At 41.4% G+C, this 24,357-nt stretch overlaps 1 protein-coding gene across 5 annotated transcripts in view; it reads left to right on the top strand.

The window, feature by feature from the left end:
• Positions 1-24,357, top strand: part of lpp (LIM domain containing preferred translocation partner in lipoma) — a 242,475-nt gene that overhangs the window by 168,786 nt on the left and 49,332 nt on the right. For all 5 annotated transcript variants that reach the window (XM_050054771.1, XM_050054769.1, XM_050054773.1 and 2 more), the window contains one exon: positions 2,609-2,705. In XM_050054771.1, coding sequence (XP_049910728.1) covers positions 2,609-2,705 — 97 coding nt within the window. The remainder of the gene's footprint in view (positions 1-2,608; positions 2,706-24,357) is intronic.

Below are 24,357 nucleotides of genomic sequence, written 5' to 3'. Positions count from 1 at the left end.
TGCTCACACAGCAGCGCAGCACGGCACTGTACACACAGCGGAACGAGCATATGTTGCGTTCAGGCGTTGTCACGTAAATGACAAATTCCAGCACGCCATAGCACAACACAGCAGCGTGTCAAGCGGGCCGAACCCAAGCAAAGTTGCTCAGTTATTTCCCCATGACACTTACAAATGTTTGCATAACTGTGCTTGGATGTTGTTTTATGAGTAGTGGCTTTCAGTTGTCTCTTTGTCTTTCACGTTACACGGGTCTCTCGCTTTCTCTCGCATGCACTCGTCCTACTTTTCTCTGTGCTGTCTCTTGTGCTGATATAGATTGGTCGTGTTGCTGCGGGACGTGGCGACTTTAACTTTTATACTTACACAGCATGTCTGTCTGTTAAACGTCGCCGTCGCCGTACCTGAAAGTATCGCCATGTAACAGACGTTTTTTCGCCACCAACTCAGCCTGTTCATGGTCTTGCTCACGCTCTTCTTCAGCGTCTGTGTTGGTCACTGCTACACGCCGGCTGCACGCACCAGGATAGCTTGTGGGCGTGATGTCAACAAACTCCACACACTACAGGTAGCTTGTGGGCGTGATGTCAACAAACTCCACACACTACAGGAGAGGCAGTCACGTTTACAGGCACACACGTTAACATTTATTTACATTAAATCGCAAATCGCAGCCTTTTATGCGGTTATGTAATCGCATAGCCTGACATCGCGATTGCGACTGCGATTAGATTAATCGTGCAGCACTAGTGCAAACCCCAGCATCGTGGTTCACAGCAGGCTGGGTGTAATCTGTGCAAAGGCAGCAACAGAAAGTTTGCGCTCAGCTGGCTGAATTGGAGTCTGTGTCTTTGATTTGTCTGCCATTTTCTGCTTTCTTGCCTGGGCTTTGTTTTTCTTGAAACGGATTTGACGTCACTCACTTACTTGTAGATTACCACAGTAAAACTGGTAACAGCTTTACATCTCTGCATTTGAATTATATCAACTCAGGCACTATAAAACAATTAAAAAAATGTTTAAAAAAAAATCATGATACTTAAGTGACTCATTTTTTTTCTCCATGAGAGGGGAATTTGAGTCAGTTTTAAAGGATCGAGAAAATAGCATGCTGTTTTTTGTTTTGCATTTTAATTAGATGTTGTACTTGCTTATTTGTGGTGTGTTACAGTTGTGTTTGTGTTAAGTGTTGTAACAATGTTTGTTTATGCTGCTCTCTTGGCCAAGACCTTCCTAAAAAAAAGATTTTTTTATCTCAGTGAGACTTTTACCTAGTTAAATAAAAGATATAAGAATAATAATAACTGTGGTGTTGAAAATCCACCTACTTTATTAATATTCTTGATACCTTGACTGACACATACAATGAGTCGAATTAATGAAAATTACGTGCATACAAATTTAGTCATCAATAATACCAGAAGACTCGATGTGTAATTACTCTTTCATTCTGAATACAAAAACATTTCTTCACTCAATCTCCTATTGACAAATCTGATTCCTTTATGTGACACAGTAAACCACGGATAAATAAGTACAAAACCAGACCGGTCGCTAACATCCTCCCAGCTCCCAGACGTCACAATTAGGAACACCTCAAAGGTCAGCTCAGATCTCGCCCCGCGTTACAATATTGAAAATCAAATCTACTGTAAAGATCCAGCCGGCTCCAGATCTAGGGAAGGTCATCCGAGTGTCACTGATTTCTGAAAAAGCTCAGCCGCGCAGCACGAAAGGAGTCAAGTTCAGGCCTCCAGGGTGTCTGCAAAGGACACACACCTGTGACGGGATTGCACCGTGAGCTGGGGCTGGGAGCTGGGGGATGAGGGGGGGTAGCTGTATTCTGCAGCTCCTCGGATGATTGGCAGAAAATGTCAGGCACGACACGTCAGCCCCATACAGACACACAGCAGGCAGATGTCAGAGACTGCATGATAAGAGGGAGGCCAGGCTCACAAGGAAAGGAAGGAAGTGGCATCTTCAGAGAGTTATGTCATCCTTCTGAAATCTCTCACAGATTAGGCCTCAACACAGCTCACACCTAAAGTCTTTTGTGCTCAGAGTACGAAAAAATAACTATCTCCTGACCTATCACCCAAATGTACAAGACTTAAAAAGTAGCTTCCCTCTAATGTTTGCCTCCCCTTTTCCTTCTGTTATCATTATTTTTCCAAAATAAAAGGATTAGTCAGGGTCACAGTTTTTTCCACATGCTTGTATTGCACAGAAGGATATGCACAACCTTCTGGGCTGCACACCACTGGGGCCTGAGCCAGGGTCAGATATCTCAGAGGGGGAAGGCAGACTGAAGATCGTCCACTGCATTTTAATTACAGTGAATGTGTTTTGTTTGACCTTGAGAGAGTGCTTCATTCTGATTTATTGAAGTCAGGTTTTTGTGAATCTTTAAGTTGAATCTGGACGTATTTTGTTAAGTAATGTATCCTCGCACTTTTTACTTTGCATTTTAAGCAGCATTTGTAAGGCGTAGAGCACAGGTGACATTCATCAGTGAGGTGGAAATAAATACAAGAAACCACTGAAAATGCTCTTCATTGCCTCGCTCGGCTTTGTGAATCACAACTATGTTCTTTTCCCCTGTTCTCAGGGCGGTGCACCCATGGCCCACCCTGAGGACGAGCTGGAGCGCCTGACCAAGAAGATGCTGTTTGACATGGACCACCCACCATCTGAGGAATATTTTGGTAAGAGAGATCATGTCACACACACACACACACACACACACACACACACACTTGGTTGGCATTAGCATCGGTGTAAGTAATAGAATAAGTGATTGTTGGATTCCATTTAGCTGCTTTGGTTTTAGGAAGCCTGGTATTGTGTCACACTGTCATGGTTTACTGAGACAGTGTTAAAGGAATAGTTCACCCACACATGGTATGAATTGCATGTAGCCCTCACCTCCCTCTGCTCTCTGTGGTCCTAGAAAAGTTTTCTGTCTTGTGGTGTTAAAGGGGAACTTTGGTATTTTTCAACCTGGTCCCTATTTTCCCATGTTTTTCTGGTCTAAGTGACTAATAGGAACAATTTGTGTCTTGTTTATTGTATATTTTTGTTTGTACTCATGCTTCCTTTTTTGCTCTATTCACTTTGCTGCTGTTACTGTGAATTTACCCACTATGAGAGTAAAAAAAGGATTATCTTATCTCAATTTTCTGAAATTGCTCCATGAGCAAGAGTGCGGCAGCCAGCAGTGGTGAAACATGCTGCTACTCATGGCAATCTCGCACCGTCAATGTACGTCCAATTAAAGTGCTTGTTTTTGCCACTGACAGGTTCAGATTGTTATTTTAAGTGTCTGATGAATAAATAAAAAGTTTTCCTTTACCTTTCGCTTGATCTGGTCTTGTTCTGAAATCATGTGAGTTGAGTTGTTGTAGAAAAGCAAACAGACCTGATCAAGAGAATGGTAAAGATAAACATTTTGTGTCTCTGTAGGGCTCCTCTCCATAATAATCTGAGCCTGTCAGTGGCAAAACAAGTGATTTTAACAGACGTACATAGCAGTGTAAAAGTGCCCTGAGTGATTACATTGCAGCCGGTTTCGGGCTGCTTGGCGTAGCCGTCTCTCTCAAAACTGGACCATTTCAAAATTTTTGTTTCCATTAGTCACTGTGACACAAAAACACTGGGAAAATGGAAGCATATCAGTGCCAATAGACTTTAACGGCCAAGTGAAAGTCCAAACAAAACTGTTTTTGCTTAACTATTTCTAAACAACATACCGTTTTTTGGAGTATACACGCTTGCATGTACAACAAATTGCTCCATAGGAAATGCCGCCATTAAAAATAGAATATTTTTTCTGGGACTGGGCTTGGGCGGTATCACAGTATTACAGTTTACCAGGGTATTTAAAAATCCAGACGGTATAATTTTCAATACTGTCAAAAATACAGACAAACTTGGGACTTGGGTAATTGCGCAAATTCACCAGTCGCAGGGGTTTGTGGGGTGTGGTGTAGTGCTGCACACAAATACCATCATATACTGTGTACTCTGGTGAAATTCTAGGAAGGTATAAAGGTATGAAAAATTAGATACCACCTATCTGTGACCATAGAGCCCAGGGAGGTAAGTACTATATACAATTGACATTGTTTTTAAGTGAACTATTCCTTTAATTTAAATATCAACACCTGCTTCCCTACTAGAACAAGTCAAAATGTTCGCTGTGATAAAAGCTAATATATTGCAAAGGCGGCTTAATGTGTTTTTCCTTTTCTTTTTGTCACGAGAGAAGCTGAACCACAAAGTTAAAACCCATAATGCTGTTTTTTTTTTTTAGCTTATTGTTTGAAGACTTATGTGTGAAGGTAGTTGGACAGGACAGTTAGCTTTTCACACCTAATTAGCATTTCCAGTTTTAGCCTTGGGCTAACATGTTGGATAGATTCTGTTTGATGCTCGCTGTTTGAAAGCCATACTTAATTTGTCTAATTAAATTTATTTTAGATTACTTTTCTTTTATATTGTAAACTACTTTCTTTTTGCCGGCAAATACTAAGACAAATTTTAGCATCAAAATAGCAACAAAATAAAACCGCTGTCCTGACAGATACAGCTACTGAGAGCTTAAACAATGAGTTAGTGTTAAAAATTTCTTTAACTCCAGTCTGAGTGTACAAGGCCAGATACTGTATCTTTTCAGCATTACAGGAAGTGGTGTAGTGGAGGGTATATGCAAGTATACGGGTATAACCACCCTTTGTTTTTGGCTGTATACGGTACACCGACCTGTCAGCCAAAAAGCCTTTGTAATACATGGAAGAGTTTACCCTCTTCTTCCTCAGTAACCTCCCCATCTCTCCAGTAGCACCCCCATCTCATCAGCTATCACTACACCACTGGGTTTCTGCTTGTTTAGCTAATGAGTCACATCTTCAACGGAAAAAACATGTAACTGTAGATAAATGGACCAAATGAATAGAGACAGCACTATTTTTTAATATAGGCAGATACAGTTAATACACACATGACACAAAACGAATATCCCAGTTTGGTCAAAGAAAAATGGATCAAATGACGACTTTGTGTGTAACAGATTGTGTCACGACTCAAGAGGAACTCTTGACATGAATCCTACAAGATATTATCTTCTCATGAAACAATCAAATCCACTGTTGTCTAATTTATACACTAATTTAGATACATGTTCTTTATAATAAATGCATGAAGCATTACAATAGTCCTTGCCGAGTGCTGGCGTCACACATACTACACAACAGTAATCACATTCACAAAGACAGTGTGGTGATCTTTAGGATATAACAAGCTCTCACTCACTCATAATGACCTGCTGCTCATTGCTAATTGATTCCTCCCTCCACCTCAGCCTCCTCCTGCTCCAGTTTGCCCCTGTTATGTATCACATATTGTAGTGATGTGTGTCTGCTCTGTGTTGCACTGGGGAGGCTCCCAGAGTCATAAGCTGATATTCAGCTTCAAAGCGCCGTCTACTAAACAAAAGCATATGATCATTTATGCCATAAGTGGTCCTGTATCGCCTGCTGCGAGCGTCTCTGTCACAACAAGAGTCACTTGACGATGTGGCATTTATAGGTGAGAGTAGCAAAGTGGCTAAAATTAGCCTGTGAGTCACTGTTTGATTCACATGGAACAGTAATACAGGAAACAGCTTTGCAGACACACACACAAGTTTCCTTTTTGATACAGAAGCAGTTGTGAAAACATTAGCGCAGGTAGTAATGATCTCATTAGGAGCACTCACTCTGTTAGTCTTCACTGTGACATTTTGTGAGGCTTAAAGGAGAAACGGTCTAGAGAAAAATAAACTGTATAAAAAGAAGTGAACGTAGTGTCCAGGTCTGAGAAGTGCCTTAAACCTGCATTCTTCTTAATGGCCAGCAGGGGGCGACTACACTGATTACAGAAGGGAAGCCTAATTGTACATAAGTCAATGAAAAAATGACCCGAATTCTCACTTGATTTTAACCTCAGTAAACATTTTGATAATGAGTTTATGGTCTCCATTGCTAGTTTCAAGTCCTCGTCCATACAGCATGATGTTCATTTATAAATTATGGTCCCATTTAGAGTAAAATAGACGATAAAGCAGAGTATGCTAAAGGGCGTGGCTACCACAGCGACCTGTCAATCAGGATACAGGTGTAGTGTACATTTAAATAGCTGTGAAGTTGTGTTTTGGGATTTTTTCGTGTTTGGTGTTAGAAGTTTGACCTTTTCAAATTGTGTTTTCACTTTATCAAAGATATCTGTAGCATTTTAGTGGCCTGAAAATGTAGCGATGTTCCCAATGGCTAATTTTCTGACCTTTAGTTTAGTTTTAACCTAGACTAGTTGACTAGCAGTCAAAATTGAGCAAAATTATAAGGTTAAATATCGTCCGAAAAAAATACTGCATATAGCATGATAGCCATTTAAAATCATTAATTGTGTTTTTATCCGACAAAACATGATAACAACTCAATAAATGAAAGTTTGATGATAATATTTCTTTAAAACAATATTCTTTAGTAAAAGTGCCTGATTATTACAGCAGCATTTTTATGGATGAACGTGATTGCACAAAATAATAATTTTAATAATAAGTTTACAGGCGTCTAGCAAAAGTAGCATCATTAAATTCATTGGTAAACTAATTGCGCCCACCACTAACTACAGTTTAAGACACTCTGAGGAGTCGGCTGGTTGTTTTTTCTGCTAAGTATATTTAGTTTTAAGTTCGTTTTTCACTCATCAAAATAATAATTAGTATTATGGATGCACCCTGCTAACCACGCTAGCTAGCGTTAGCTGATAAGTTAGCCTTTGCTTTGCTAGTGGTACTTGGCCCCGCTGTGCTGGTAACCTGTGTTCACTATAGACTGTTGGGCTCATTCAGATCCACCCCTTGCTCCTCCACAGCTCCACCGTGTCATCCAAATATGAGCCCTATTTGCACAGAGGTCCCACGATAGGGCCACTACAAAGTCCCCTTATTACGCCGCCTTTGCTTTTTTAAACAGAACCAAACAATGCTACCTTAATGCCGCCCCATTGTGTGAGTTTAGATAGCATGCTGGCATCCTGGAAGCAAAAGGAATAACATGACAATAACAATGATTTACCGTACCTGGTACAGTATATGATGGCTGATCTCGTCCTCTTCTCAGTGCGCACGGAGCTCCTGGACATCATTGTCTTCCCAATTTGCGAACATTTTCAGCCGCTGTTTCTCTTCTTAGAGTTAGCTGCTAACTGCTGCAAGCTGCCTTTAAAATCTCCCATTGGTTGGTTCCACACAAAACATGTCGTCAAAACGTCACATTTGCTCTGTCCCTTCCATCCTGCGATCATACCTTTTAGGCATGTAGTGTAAACAGGGCCATGGTCACTGTTGGCTCCAATAAACAAAGATGGCGATGACCAAAGTGCCGAACTTGAGGCTTTAAAACGGTAGTCCATAAAAGAATGGGTGATATCACGGTGGGGACGTCGACTTCTTTTATACAGCCTGCCGTCCAAAACTACTGGTTGTGCTACAAAACCAAACCCATGTCACATTTAGGAATCAAACAATGTGGGACAGTGGGTTAATAGAATAAAACTGGCATAAGGTTTCCTAGATTAGCCCACCCAGTGACCCACAAAGTTAGTTTTGTATCACAAGAACAATGTTTTTGGAAAATGGCTGGAGGCTGCAGAGTACAGTGCAGGTGTGTGTGATACAGACGAGGTTAACCTAGTATTCTTGGTACTTCTTATCTGTTGATTTCCAAGTGTAGACACAGCAGCAGATCCACCAGTCTGGGAAGCAGTCCTCAAGGTAGAGTCTCAAAACTATATCAATGTGATCAAAGGATAAGGCACGACTCCTGCTTGGGGTATGATGAGAATGAGAGATAAAGGCTTTGGACAGATGAAACATCCTGATTTTGATAAAACTCTGTATCTTGTTTGATTGTCCAGCGGTATTTTTTACAGTATTTCTCCTCCTTTTTTTTATCCTCTGAAGCACTTGATATTTAATTTAGTTCTCATTTGAAAAAAAATATAACCGCCAGGATTAAACAAAATACCAATTTCAATACTATTTCACAAAATAGGATTCAAAAGAGAAGGATTCTGTGCATTTATATTTCATTTCTATTTTTCCGCCCTCTGTACCCTCCGCTGCCAGCGAGTGCCATCCCTCTGCTGCTCTCGTCTCTAGCCTTTAATCCCCTTTGCCCTGGAATTAATTCCCATGCCCATTAGATACCTCACTCAATACATTCAATAGGGCTCTGGAGCTGGCTTTATATCAGCACATAATCACACAGCACACCCATGATAGCATGTGTAGGTGTATTATAGCTACAGGGAAATGTATTTAACTGGTATTAAGGGATATTCGGCTTCACGTTGGTGCACGCTGATGTAAAGACCTTAATTGGTCCACATTAGACATAGGTCAAATGGATCTGCTGGCTTAAGCAAAGTGTAGTCATTTTACAGAGGCATGGCCCTCAAAGCCTTGTTGGCCTAATTTTTGGGTGAATGTGTATGCAGTGCAGTCCTGGCTTGAACCCTGTGTACTGCTATACCATGCATGCAGTTGCCACTATAAGGCTGAGTGGCTGAAGGCTAGTGAAACAAGGACATGGGAGTTGAGAAATGGGTCATATGTGAGCTGAGGTAGCCAGAACAAGTTAGGGATAGCGTGTGCGTCCCCAGCTGACAGCGGCTGGCTGTTACTGGAGTGGTGGGGGGAGTGTGTGTGTGCGGAGGGAGCGAGGAGGGTCATCTTATGGTTAAACAAGGCGACAGCTGAATTCACTGAGAGATAGAAAGAGGATAAGGGCAGGAGCCTGACTGCAGGGACTCATTAGGAGAGAGTTCAAGCACAGGCACATGCCGTTCTGCAAATCCACAGAGCCCCCGTCCTCCCCCGCTGAATAATGTACATATCACCACCACGGTAACGTTAACTTTAGTCCGGCATGTTCTTTACTGTACGTGCAGGGCTGTGGGATAATCAGTCCCAGAGCATGAGACTTTTGTAATTACAAAGAACCTAATGGCACACAAGCCTCTTCTTCTTTTTTTTGGTGGGGTACAGGGGGAAGAGGGCTGCCGAAACCCTAAGGCTAGTAATTAACAAGATTAATCAAAGTGGGGCTGCGATCTCTGGCGCACTACTGGACTGGATCATTGTCTTCCTATAGCAAAGTTTTATTGGTGTCACTAATGTCTGTGATGAGCTTCTAATCTGAAGCAGCTATACAGAGTTTCATTGGTCCAGAGGGGGTTAATTGAATTGAATTAACGTTACACTCCGGCTCTGTGATGTCACAGGGAAACTTTTCAGAGGACTCAATAGACTTCCATCTGTAGTTACACAACATTATCATGCTTTTTTACAACAACTTCAGTGCTGCAATTACACCAGTCACAGCAATGAGGACTTTTTTTGGTGGCAAAACAGGCAGATAAAAAGCAGCCGTTCTCAAATGCAACACTCCTCAAAACTGTAAAAAAAAAAAAAAAAAAAACCTGAAAATTGTTCAGTATAAAAGAACGTCTTTTCTTGCGAGAAACCCAGTTTTCCAGCCAGAAATTCCTCCTATGATTGAAGCTTCTTTGAAAAGCAACTGATTAGTCCTGATTTAGAGTTCCAGATTAGATTTGAGTAATCTGAAAGAGCCTTTTCTCCAAATGTCATCATCCGTCATATTTAATCCACTTAGGTTGTGCGTAGGTGTACTGTGTTTGTGGAAATCTAATAAGACACAGCTACTCAGCTTGCAGTACAGATGCCTTGGCATTTGTGCATCAGAGGAACTTACAATATTTTGTCATCACTACATTTCTGTCAACCAAAACCAGGACATAAAGCTGAATAATTGAAAGGATGAGATGCTCTGCATTATTTACAATTAGTGATGATGATACTTATGCAGTGTAGTTCATTCTGCCGCAGAGAATCTGTTTTTATTTCTCCTTTTAATACCAAAATGACAAGTTGAGAATTCCTTCATGTGATCCCAGACATTCAGTATCTCACTGTATAGAATTAAAAAAGATGTGCAATTTTAATATCCAATCAATATTTATGTGATTTTCCAGTGAGATTTTTGAGCCGTGGCATAAATGTTTTTGTAATGTTATTATCAGATGGTAGAGAGATAGTCATTGGAAATAAACAGAGAGATTCATTTGGGCATACTGTACTCCACGCAGGACTCGGAGCTGTCGGGAAAGCCTTTCCTCCTGGTTTGAGCTAGCCTTTGTTTTATGATAAGAGCCAGAGAAGAAAAGGCAGGCTTTGCCATTTTCCCTCATAATGTCAGCTGGAGGAGCCCTCATAATTTATAAGACACCTCGCATGAAATGTTCATGAGGAATCTTGGAAGAGATACAAATGGCAGTGTAGCTCCAGTAACAGTACAGGCCAGAGGAGTCAGAACAGATCAGCTAAGGTAATTGGGTCAGAAAAAGTTTAGGTTCACACAGTGTGCTCACAGAGTGGAGCTGCCTGTGTTTCTTTATAACACAACTGAGCATCATAACTTAATGTATTAATAGGCTTCCAGTTTAGACAGCTTTGTGCATTGTCTAAGATACTCTGGTGGAATTCATTTGCATATTACTGAGGTCGCCCTCAGCAACCTCTTAGGAGTTTGCTTTTAGATGTGCCTCTACATGTCATAACAAGTGGGATGTGTGTCAGAGTAAAACCTTTCTGCTGGCTTAAAAAGACGCCCCCCCCTCAACCTCCTCAGCCCCCCAACCCTGCTTCCCCACCACGCTCCACCTCCACAGTCTCCAAATGCCTTTGGCCAACCGTCTCCCCTAATACAGATAACTGTTTCTGTTTAGTGCGCGAAGGTGTACCTTTAAAGTCGTCTTCATTTGGCGTGTGTATGGAGCAGAAACAAAAGCTCCTATAAACATGAAGTTGTAATATGATAACACATTCAGATTTATAGATATTTTCACACATAAAATGCAGCTTGAAGTACTTTACATTAAATTGTAAGAAAAAAAAAGTCTTTACAGCTGCATTTGGTAACTTTTATTAAAAAATAACTTCTTATATTTTCTGGAAGTGTCACTACTTAAAAAAAAATCATGTACTCCTCCTGTTGCCTCCAGTGGCATTTTCTAGAATGTGCCACGGAAAACAACCAATCGGAGCTATGTAGTCTCCAACGCAGATGTCAATCCTGTCCGTCACTGCTCGTGAACTGCGGTCAAACTGTCAAACTAGGCAGCGCTGATTAAATATGAATTAAGAGGTTGTTACTGCGTTGCCCATTTCTCACCTCAGATGCTTTCAAGACATATTTTATGTTCTGTTTAGCTTTGATATGAGAAAGTTTGTGACCCACTGCCATGTTGGAAACGAGTGAAGCACCAAGCACCGCCTACCAGCTGTCAAGTATCATTTGACAGCTAAACAGTACACTAAAATAAAATAGTGGTGGCATGATGGTGCAGTGGTTACCATTGTCACCTCACAACAAGAGTTTTCTCTGGGTGCTCCAGCTTCCTCCCACAGTCCAAAGACATGCAGGTTAATTGGTGACTCTAAATTGTCCATAGGTGTGAATGTGAGTGTGAATGGTTGTCTGTCTCTATGTGTCAGCCCTGTGATAGTCTGGTGACCTGTCCAGGGTGTACCCTGCCTCTCGCCCAGTGTCAGCTGGATAGGCCCCACCCCCCACGACCCCTAACAGGATAAGCAGTTACGGTAAATGAATGAATGAGTACACTAGAATATGCTTCTGAAAACAGACATTTTCCTAGTTTACAGTTTGACAACAGTTCACAAGCAGTGATTGATGTGCTTGACAGCTGCGTTAGAGACTCCTCAGCTCTTATTGGTTGTTTTTATTCGCAAATGGTCATGCCATTACAAATAAATTATATTATATACACATTATACATATACAGCTTTAAAGTCCAGGTAAAGCAAAAATAAATGCATGTAATGAGTTTGTCACACCGCAGAAAAAATGTGTTCTAAAGAACCCTGAAATTTTTTTTAAAAAGTCGCCAAGTATATAAAATTGAATTCCAAAATCTTGAAGAAACAGGCAGTATTCTCTGCTCTGAGATGCTGGGGGCGTGTCCGCTGAATGTGCTGAAGCCACGCCCACCACTCCTTAAAATGACATGAAATCATACCTTGTTTTTTAATACTATTTATGGTCTGCATTTTTTCAGCTATAGCCATTTAGTGTATTTACATCCTTTAATTACCTCGCTACATGGTAGCTTTCATATACGTTAGTGGCGGAGTCCGCCATTCCCGCCCTGAATTCAAATTGCCAAACTATTCACAAAGTATTCGTGAGAAAATTCTGCTTGTATGTAACCCAGTGTTTCTGTTTTTAATTTGATCTCATTGATCTCAGCCTCACTGTTTACTGTTCACTCTCCTGCAGCTGTGACAGAGTTACTGCAAATGCTAACCAACATTCCCAACTGCAGCTGCTTCACATCAAAAGCATTCAGCTGGCATACAAATAGAGTGTCTTTCTACAAAACACAACAACACATGCAGCATGAAATCAGATCATGGTTGCAATTTGAATTGACTGACTTCTTTATTAAAGCAATGTGACTTTATTTGGCTGCTCTGTAAACAGATACACCAGTGTCTCATGAATTTCTCTGAATGCTGTCGTAATAAACAGTATTTGCTGTTGCCATGTTTCCACAGTAACCACAGGCTTTGCCAAATCAAAACAAATCAAATTAAACTAACCAACAACAGGGTGACACGTTATTAAAAAAATTAAGGGACAGCTCACCCCCAAATTAAAAAGTACATGTTTTTCCTCTTACCAGTAGTGCTTTTAATCAATTTTAATTATTTTGGTGTGAGCTACAGAGTGTTGGAGATATCAGCTGTAGAGATATCTGCCTTCTCTCCAGTATAATGGGACTAGATGTCACTCAGCTTGTGGTGCTCAAAGCACCAAATAATACATTTGAAAAACTCAACAGCAATGTCTCTTTCCAGAAATCATGACGCAGTTACTCGAGATAATCCACAGACCTTGATGTGAGCAGTTTCATGTTGGAACTATTTTCTTTCTAACGAACAACACCCACCAACTGTATCACTGTGTAGAAGGAAGCGCACATCCACTCACTGACGAGAGGTTCGTGCACATGACAGTGCAAGATGTGAACATTAATGGCATCCTCCTTGGTTGAGCTGTAACATAAGCTAGCTCAGTGGTGCTAGGTGAGCTAGCAGTAGATGTACGCTTCCTTAGGCCCCATGTCCACCAGAACAATTTTTTATTTTTTTTTCCCCAGCTGAAAACGCCAGGCTCTCCTCAGGAAACGCCAAGCTAGGAGCGTTTGAGAACACTTTGGATGTGAGGCTTTTATTTTTTTACCTGAGATGGGCTGGTTGCGCCTGGTTGCTATAATATGGAATAACCATGGGGAAGGCTGAAGCATGCGGGGAGAGAAGACATACCTGCAGGTCTGTGTGGGTTTGTGAGAGTAATGCCGCATTCACATGGAATCAGGCAGACGGCAGGTGGCAGACGGGAGACATCTGCTGGACGGAACGGGAGAAATAAACAAGCGGTCTGACGGAACGGCACGACGGCAAAATGAGACACTCGTGACACGTGATTGTTGCTATGGCGATGTTTTTACAGCAGATAGCCAGATAGCTCGCTAAGCTAATAAAGCAATTCATAACGTTACGTTTCATATTACGTACCTGGTATTCCACCCAGCTCTGCGCTAATCGCGTCCCATATGTACGCCTTCTTGGAAGCATCACGGTAGGCTTTTAAAGTTTGGTCATATAATTCTGGGTGCTGCTGCACCAAAAGCACTAGCTTTTCGTTGTCGAGTTCAGCCATGTTTTCTTTTCTGTTTCGGAACTACGTCACATCCGGTTGAGTATTCCGTGGCTGGTGAACGGTAAAAGTTAAAATATTTTAACTTTGGACGGCATTGCCGTCTACCGTTGCCATGGACGGTATTCTCTGCCGGCCTCGCCCAAGTTTTACCGTCCTTCTCTCGTCCACTAACATGACATCCGATTTGCCATCCGCCGTTTGCCTGATTCCATGCGAATGCAGCATAAATATGATATAAATCCAGTATATTAACAGATTTCTCCTCCATTGTTGTTATTCAGCACTTGTACATTTAGAATGTGACGCTTTGTTTTTGCAATATTTGTCCCTCCTCCACTGTGATTAACGTGTGAAGTGACACTGATGAGCGCAGTGTGTTTACCCAAACGTTTTTCGACTCTTAGTGCTCAGAAAAAAACGGCCAATGTACGTAGCTGAGCGCTGAATTCACGCCCAGCGCCTCGTTGCTCTGCTGGCATCTGTAGCACAGGGTAAATACACAGCGCTCCCATTGTAAATAATATAAAATATGTTAGCGTCAGAAAAAAACGCTTTGGTGGACACGGCCCCTTAAGCACGGTGATGCAGTTGGTGGGTGTAGTTTCATAGAAAGAAAATAGTTCCTACATGAAACTGCTCACATCAAGGTCTGTGGATTACCTTGAGTAACAGGGTCATGTCATATTTTTAAATTTGGGGGTGAACTGTCCCTTTAAACCTTGCACTATTGCGTGTATTTTCACTATTATTGTGACACAAAATAATTCAAACATTACATTCAGTTTTGTCCTTTACCTACAGTGTAATCACAGTGTCTGAACTTTAATTTTTCCTCACAGGCCCTTTAGCTTGAAAAGCCTGTTTCCTCTTTCACTATGAGAGGATTTCCTCCATCACAGCGGTGGCACAGTGTCGCCTCTTTGTTGTACCGTGCTGTTGCACTTTGTGCGTTTATGTATGTTGCAGCAATCACTATGAGACAGAAGAGCATAATGCTGCTGGAAGGAGGTCAGCGACCACCCAGGGGCAGGGGGGCATCATATGAGGCAGTCTGGTGACATGGCAACTAGTCTAAATCCCATGCATCACGATACCACCTACAGTGGATTATAATGTACGACTGCAAAAGACTAGATTATACAACACAATAGCCGCGGCTGATCCATCATAGCTGCCTTCATAAGAGCAATGCAGTATGTGTGTCAGTGTGAGGCGGCGGATTTGACTTCCAAGACCCTCTTTCTCATGTAAATAATGTTGCTTTGATTGTAAATCTACAAATTTGTCAGACTGAAGCTTCTCTGTTTAAACTATCTATAACTGTGTTCTTTTATGAATGAGATCTGAGCCATTTTTCTGCGATGTCATCATCTTGCTTGTAATTGGTCACATGTTCTTTTCAATACTTCATTATATTTGTTACTATTTTGAGCAGTGGGGGCAGTTTCATAAAACATGAAGTAGTTTTTTTCCCCAGCATAGTTTATAGGTCCTCTTTGCCATTTCTGTTCTCTCATTATCTTGTCCCAGCACTGCCGCTGACCTCGCAATGCTGCTTTCTAGTTTCTCAGCTGATGCAGTGTGCCAGCATGGGGCTTCTCTTCCCGGCGACAGAAGCCCGCTTTTTGGCAGCAGTTCACGTGAGGTGACCACCCCCCTCCCATCGCCACCACCCCCCATTCCCCCGCTCCTCCTCTCTCTCCCCTCCCCTTCCTCCCCCGCCAGGCTCGGCGCTTGCTACCCTGCCTCGTTGAGACAGCTCCACTGAGGCTTGCAAGATCAGCTGCCGTGCGAGCCCAGCTGAGGCTTCCGGGCACTCACGTTGCTAGATTTCATTTGTGAGTGAGCGTTTGACCTCAGGAATGAGTAGACATCCGCATGCTCATGCACGCAAACGCAGACATTGTTACAAGCATACGGGTGCGCACGGATTAACAGTATACAAACACACAGACATCTTTGAACCCACAGCTTGCTGCACACACACTCACCTGTTCCCTGCCTTTCCTCCTCCTCCCTCCCCCTCTCTTTCTCTCTTTCACCCCATTCGCCAGCCCCGCTCACTCCCTGGCACCCCTCCATGTCGCTCCTGCCAACCTGCTTCTAAAACATGTAACCTACACTCAGCCCCCCTCGCTCCGCCACCGCGGGCCCTGACAGGCCGAGCAGTAATGCTTAGTGGCACAGGCTCGCCTATCCTCCATCCTCCTCCATCGCCGCAGCAGTTCTGCAGATTGCTATTTGCTGACATTGGGAATGAGATTAAAGGCAGGGGTTAGGAAAGAGGCATTCAGAGATTGAAATGCAGCGATGACAGCTATTTCTCTTGTCATACTAAGGCAACTGAAGGCCACAGCATTGTCAGGCTGCACGGAGGGCAATCTGAAGCAACAAAGTAGATTAACCTAGAGGGGAGAGAGATGAAACGGCACACAAATCGTGGCCTCTGGCAGTTCACTAGCTGGCAGTTACACTCCTAATGTGTTCAACAGACTTATTTTCTGCTGTTAACCACTCGCTGACCTATTGTTTATGTCTTTAATTAAGTGTGAAGAAGTTATTACGATGTTGTACCTTTTGTTTGGCCCACCTTTTTAAAGGTGTCACAATAAATTAACGCTGTATTAGCGGGTGGAAACGCTTATTCAAAAATTAAGCCTGTGAAGTAGAGCAAGATAATTTGTTGTAGCCACATTTCTGTTAGCTGTGTCTTAATGCATTCCTTTTAGCATCATTGTGTTGTTGATATTGAAACACAACATATGCAGCAGTTGAACGTGTTGTCTGTTTTTACCACCATATCTATCGGATATTTTAATCCAAGCACAAAACTTTAGTTGAAGTCCCAAAATGGATTTTGTGGTTCTTTTATTAGTTTTGGATACGAGCTACAGTTGCTGGCTTTGCCTTTGGGGTTTGCAAGGGTTGCACCAGCAGAATTGTATTCTTTAGTAACATAGTGTGAAAAGTTTGGTCTCCCACAAAAAAAGTTCCTTGCGATCCTTCTTTACATGCACGATCTTTGATTTCTGACGATGTAAGATCAAATTGAGCTGCAAGTGTGCTCCCTCTCTGCCTTTCATGCTGCTTCAATATCACGGCGTGAAAAAACAAAGAAGGCAAAGACTGAGGGAAATCTGAAGCGTTCTGCCACTCAACATCCCCCATTCCCAAACAACAGCGTCTCACTGCCACTACAAATACATTAGAAATCAATTATTTATGGAACAGAGTCAGGGCCTCTTTAATCTTTTCCTTTTATCCAATTAAATTGTCTAACCATTCTAAGCCTCTATAGCTCACAGGGAATGTGCTTCTTTAAAAAAAAAAAAAGAAAAGAAGAAAAGATTTTCTCTTCAGTCCTTCTTTTGACTTTCGATGTAACAGAGAAGAGACACTTCTGAGGGTTGAAGAATGAAAGGAAAGAAAGTGAGTAAAGTGTAAATGAACTCCCCCTCCCGCCCCGTCACCATTGCATTGGTTCTACAGGAACTATTTGAAGTTTTGATATTAAGACTCTGGTTCCATTCCCCGCGCAAAGGGACGCTGGGGAGCGGTGAGGCCTTTCATGATTCCTTTATGCCCAGCTGAAATAGTTCGAAAGTATTTGCGATCATCTCCACAGGGGTAAATACGATGTTGCTTCAATTGCTGTCCTGTATTATTCAAGAAGTCAATTGAAGTAGTGTCTCAAAATTGAAAATGCTTACTTCCCGACGCAGACGTGTGAAATTATTGATGTGAGGCATTGTAAAACACTCTGCACTTCTGTCTGTTATCATACAGTAAGACTGTTAGAGGAAAAAAGTTACAGATGCACTGAGAAGATTTACATTTTTACACTTTGTGGAATCATTTTCTCAGCCCACAATTAAGGAAGTTAAAGTGACGGATACCTCAGAGCTGAATGTGTTGTGTGATATATTTAATGAAACAAAAGGACATAAGAGAAACTGTTATGCTTCTCCTTATTTTCTGTCTCATATGTAACGTTGCACTGTTGGATGTTCATCTTTACCTCTGTTTCCAATGATTTTGTCAACTTAAGAGACAAGCTGACGTATAGTCATCTGGGTCCATGTCATTGGTTCGACAGCCCATTGGTTCGACATCCCATTAGTCCAACTGTCCGCGGTGCTGAACGGCTTGCGGCGGACGTATGGTGCGCCGCGACCGGCTTGAGGCGGAGCAGGCTCACGGTTTATGTGTTTGTCACTTTCTTTTTCATTTTAACCCACACCATGATCTTTTCCTGACCCTAACCAAGTGGTTTTTGTGCCTAAACCTAACCAGACCTTAACCACAGGGCATCATGATGATTTCGGAACGGACTTCGGAACAATGGGTTTAATATGGTCGGAACAATGGGATGTCGAACCAATGGGCAGTTCCCTAGTCATCTGCTCCGGACACGTCATTAAATACACTGCTACATGTAGCTACATGCTAACATCAGGGAAACATGTAATCTTGGTTGCCGAAGTTGTTAATTTTTCCCCAATTTTAGCTCATATTCCTGGGGTGCATGTCCAGTTATGAAGATTTGAATTCAGTGGCTTTTATTGATGATATTTTAAGTGCCGATGTATTCTGTTATAGTCATGCCAGGTTAATATGACGGTGCAGAGATGCTGTGATACAAAATACCCAGAAACTTTGACCCAACAGAGCAGACTGCACTTTTTTGGGAGGGGGGCTTGAAGAGCCAGATGCTAAAACATTGTGTTTCAGACAGAGGGTGAATTCAGGTGTTCCAGTATAGACAGTATTAGGGAAATAATGTGATATTTGAACATTAAAGCATGTCAACATGTTCAAGTAGAATCCAAAGCATTGGAGTAAGTATGAACCTGAAAATGAGCACAATAGGTCCCTTTTTAAAGTCTTTAAGTTCAACTTCTACAACATTGTTCATAAAACATTCAGATGATGAAATAATTGACAACAACTGATAATCAATTAACCATAAATTTACCACTCCACCTTCTCAAATGAGTGATTTTGCTGCTTTTCTGGGTTTTATATCAGTGTAAATTGGATATCACTGGGTTTTGGATTAGACGTCAGTCAAAACAAGCATTTCTAAGATGTCACTTTGGGCTCATGGAAACTGCAATATGTATTTTCACTCCTGTACATTCCAGCATTTTGTAGACTAAACAATTACTTACAGAACTGGAAAAAAAATGAACTGACTAAGTCATTCTTTAAGTGAAGGTTCTCTTCCTTTTCTTACATTTTATAGATTAATCTATTGATAAAGACAATGAGGACCACATTGATATATTAATTAGTTGCAATCATAGTTTTTATCACCATTTCATAATCACTTGTTTCATCATGCATATGAGCATTTGCTTTGATGAAGGTCTGATAGACTGAAAGCTCAGAGTGAAGTGTGCAGGAATCTTTTCTATTAGTTTGATGCTTCCAGCACCTTTGCCAAGAACAAACAGGATGAAGCGGTGGTCGACGCGCATTAATCATGAATCCTACAACAGTGTTCAACAGATTGAACTTTAGCCAATCACACATTACAGTAATAGTNACCATTTCATAATCACTTGTTTCATCATGCATATGAGCGTTTGCTGATAGACTAAAAGCTCAGAGTGAAGTGTGCAGGAATCTTTTCTATTAGTTTGATGCTTCCAGCACTTTTGCCAAGAACAAACAGGATGAAGCGGTGGTCGACGCGCATTAATCATGAAACCTACAACAGTGTTCAACAGATTGAACTTTAGCCAATCACACATTACAGTAATAGTTACTGTAATTTACTCCACATCCTCTGGTTCCCCACTGGAGCCCGTCATCTCCTGAGATAAACACTTGATGTGATGGGAGACAGCGCTGCGACCTGGGATAGAACAAAGTTATTTACTTCCTGTCTGATAATAGAGCCTAGATCTGAAACTATGTTTTTTTTGTGCAATAAAATCCCTTTTTACACAGAGCACAGATTTTGCTATACGTCCCTTCTTCATGCCACCTTTGCATTTTTACACAGAACCAAAGAACTGTCATGACAGGCGTGACATGTAATACAACAGCGTCAGCAGTAATGGCAATAACAATCATGTATCTTTCCTTTTACGTGGCGGCTGATCTCGTCCTCTGCTCAGAGGGTACAGAGCTCCCAGACCTCATTGTTTTCCCAGTTTGCGGACATTTACAGCTGCTGTTCTTCTTCTTTGAGTTAGCTGCTAACTGCTATCAGTTACTTTATAAATCTCATGCGGTGGGTCGCATGCATAACACATCTTCAAAGTGTCACACCTGAGCCACCCAAGATCATGTCGTGCTGGCTGTCCCTTTTATACAGACAGTGTCGAGGCTATTCCTAACTCTGGTCACGGCTCAAAGGTGAGACAACTCTGCCCCCCCCCATTCTGCGATTGTACCGTTTATAAAGAACCGTGAGGTGGAATAACGGTGAACAGCGAGTGCAATACAAGTGTAGTATTTATTTGATAGACAAAAAATTGATTGGTAGTAGATTGGTCGTATAATTATTTTAAGTTTTCAAGCACAAATAAACAAAAACTCTGGTTCCAGCTTCTCAATTGCAAATTTTGCTGATTTCCTTTGTTGTCTATGATGATTAACTGAATATGTTGTATTAATATTTGGGCCTGAAAGTCAGAAGGAACACCAGCTGACTGAATGTGTCATTTTGGGCTGTAGTATGAAATTATAATTGACATTTTACAGTCCAAACAATTAATCAAGTATTTAAAGAAGCCCTCCGGACTGATCACAGTGTCATGTCTGGCATGACATCACATGTAATGACTTGCCAGTTCATTACATAGTCTCGGCGCTTTTAGAATCTCATCATGAATTAATGAGTCCTCTACTGTACATTTTGTGTAATATTTAGAAATAAAAGAGCATACAGTATTTTTCGAGGCCAACTGTAAACAGCCTCACATCTGCTGCTCTTTGTTACATGATCGTGTGAATTCATGTGTGGGCTGCTGATGTGTGCACGCAGCATGGCATGACATGTCTGTGGGTATGCATGCACTATATGATACATGTGTCTGTGTTTGTATATGCTTGTCTACATGTGTGGTATGTCTGGTGCAAAGAGATTTTTTTTTCATCGTGTATGTGCCTCAGTGTGTGTGTGTGTATGTGTGTGTTGGGGTAAAACTGTGTACACTGTACACACAGCCGCGCACAAATAGCTCCTGAGGGCCCTCGCGATCACAGACTGCCAAAAGGAAAAGGATTTCCGAGAGGTTTCCTTCTCGCTATTTAAAGTGGGAGCCCTGTGGGACATGTTTGGCATTCTCATCCACTCACTGAAGATGGCCTGTGATCTGAAGCCACTAACAGGCTCGGCATGCTCCGTCTCTGTCTCTCGCTCACTCTCTCTCCCTTTCTCTTTCCCTCTGGCTCTCTGAAGTGATTACCCTGCTTGTGATTCCACTGACACCCACATGTCCCCCCGAGACGTGCCTTCACTAGTTTGTTTAATCTGCCTCCCTGTACAGTAGGTAACGCAGCCATAATTGAGGTGTGGATAGAGGAGTGGGAGCAGATGAAACCAATAGCAGCTTTTATGAAAACTTGTCTGTGCTGTACGTCGTGGATGACAGCAATCGCTTAAATTAACGTACAAAATGCTGCTGTGATGAGAATTCAGAATGTTAACGACTAAATGTTTTCAAGAGCAATCTGTCAGTCTTTTGTTTCTTAATGTGTCCCCAGTCAGTAAAATATGAACCACGTTATTATAGTGTCACAAATATTGAAGGGCCTAGGTCTTGTTTCAACACTGGGGGGGGCACGTATTAAGAGGGTTAATAATAATAATGCATTTTATTTATTTATAGGCGCCTTTCAGAGCACTCAAGGACGCCTTACAAGACACAGTTAAAAAAAAACAAGTAGCAATAAATCCATAGATCATAAAATCAAAGAACTGAGTAATATACAATAAAAGTTAATAAAAAGACTGGACAAAAATCGTAATTATAAATATTAGGTATAAAATCATCATCATCAATATGTGTGTCTCCATTAAATCAGACAGAGTATGCCAGCTTCAAAGTTGTGTTTTCAGATGGGATTTAAAAGTGGAACGTGGGCAGAAAGGCTGAAGGCTCTAGAACCCATGGTAGTCAAGCAGGCAGATGGTGATGTGAGTTAGATTGCAGTAGAGGATCTAAGAGTACGGGAGGGTGTGTAGATATGAAGGAGTTCAGACAGGTAGGAAGGGGCTTGTCCTGCGTGATCCGCAGGAAATGATGAGCACAAAACACTTTACTTCCTGCACTCAGGTGAATTTTTATGCACCAATTTATGGTATTTTTGGTGTGTATTTATTTAAAGGTGAACACAAAATTCAGGCAGCACATGACAATTAATGCAGTAAGTCATTCAAATATGTATTCACTTAAAGATCAGCTTCAGTACACAGATAGGCATGATTTACTTCTCCATCATCCTTTGTGTATTTTATTTGGGAATGTAACCTCTTCAAATGTTCACCTCATAACACGTTAATTCATTTTAATAGACTTTAACAAACCCATTCGTATTCTTTCACATACACCTGATTCTCCTTAATAAATCTCAACCATTGTGACGCTGAGAGCACGCGCACAAGCCTCATTTCCACTCCCACAGTTGGCTATAAATGGATGTAGAAACGCCCTTAAACATCCGTTTGCATATCAATACTTGTGCCCCTCCACCATTCATTAGACCTGTCAATGAGAGATCCAGTTGGGAAAGCGAAATTTCACTGACTGTGTCGCATCGACGAGATTCTCCGACGGTGACACANGATGTAGAAACGCCCTTAAACATCCGTTTGCATATCAATACTTGCCCCTCCACCATTCATTAGACCTATCAATGAGAGATCCAGTTGGGAAAGCGAAATTTCACTGACTGTGTCGCATCGACGAGATTCTCCGACGGTGACACAGCAGCTGTCATTACGTACAGCTGTTGATTTCTGTACCGTACCACTAATTCATCACGTTTGTGCGAACCATCATCACAATGAAATCGTCAGATAACATTAAACCATCACTAACAGGGATATGAATCACTCAATAATATAACATTTACTGTGTAAAGTCTGCAAAACTAAAAACACAATCAGTGAAATTGACAAACAACCTAAAAACAGTGTGACCCACCTCTCAACTTATATTTATTTCCTCCTCATCGTTCCACCAGAATCTTTCTTAGCTGAAAGTGTGCCTGGTCTGATAAATGTGTGAGATGTGAACATTCTCATTGCACATATCTGTGTTCTCTAAGAAGACAAGAATAAAGTTATAATATTTCCAGGAAAAAGTCGTAGTATTATGACTCCCCCCCACACACAAATATTACAGCTGTATTCTCAAGAATAAAAGTCTCCAAATTAAAGTCCTCTGTTACTTTAATGGTTTTTTTGGGGGGGGAACAAATGCATGTGTTCTAAATAATGAGAGGGACACTCCACTGCAAAACCTATGCTTATGCCAAGGGTGTAGGTTTCAACATTAGGAGAATGCATATTAAGAGGAATGTCCTGGGTGTCCATTCCCTTAAATTTTGAGTGTTAAAACATCTTTTCCTGCTCTCTAGTGAGTTTTTATGCAGCACTTTGTGGTATAAATGTCTTAATTTATGTAAAGGAAAACACAAAATTCAATCGGCATTTAAAATATCTGCTAGTCCTCTGCTACTTTCATGTTGTTATTTGGGGGGGGGGAGAAATGCATGTGTTCTAAATATAAGGGGACGTGCTCCCTACATTCTCCACGAAACCTCCATCTATGCAGATATCAGCGTTTCAATAAGGATTTCTTACTGGAAAAGTTGTGGATCCAGTCGTTCGTTAAGCAACTTTTCTCAGTTTCCACTGAGGCTGACAATGAGATAATGAGTTATCTGAGATTAGAATACCATTAGCGGGCCTCGCAGTCAGGCAGATATTTGATCTCAACAACATATGACTTCCAAAAGTTGTGCTGATACCTGAGACAGATTCCGCTTTACACTCTGTTTGAATTTTTTGATATGAAAACAGCGAGTGGAACTGTGAAAATGCAAGCATCAGATACTCTATCTCCCCCGGTTAGTGTCTCGCCTCTGTCTGTAACACGCTTGAACTACTCTGTTCAGAACATACAGAGTGTCAATCATCGCCCCAAATCAGCCTTTAGATGAAGCAAAAAAAAAAAAGGAAAAAGGAACAAAAATGATCCATACAACTGAACTTGAATTAATTAAATATACTGTATCATACTTCCTCTGAGAGATTGCATCTGTCCTCAGATGTGTAAAAAATAAAACATTCTCAGATATCTTTTTAAACCCTATTATTGTAAGATACCAGTAATTAAATTGACAGTGTTATTAATTGGGTTGAAGATAACTTGCATTGAGTCGAGGACATCTTAAACTCAATTAAAGATATCTCCAACTCAATTAAAGATATCCAAATGCCATGTCCCGCAATATGCAATCAGGCTCTTTC

The sequence above is a fragment of the Epinephelus moara genome, chromosome 10, assembly GCF_006386435.1.
Source record: "Epinephelus moara isolate mb chromosome 10, YSFRI_EMoa_1.0, whole genome shotgun sequence".
Taxonomy (NCBI): domain Eukaryota; kingdom Metazoa; phylum Chordata; class Actinopteri; order Perciformes; family Serranidae; genus Epinephelus; species Epinephelus moara.
Note: the sequence above shows the minus strand (reverse complement) of the source record. Positions and strands in the feature narration are given on the sequence as shown.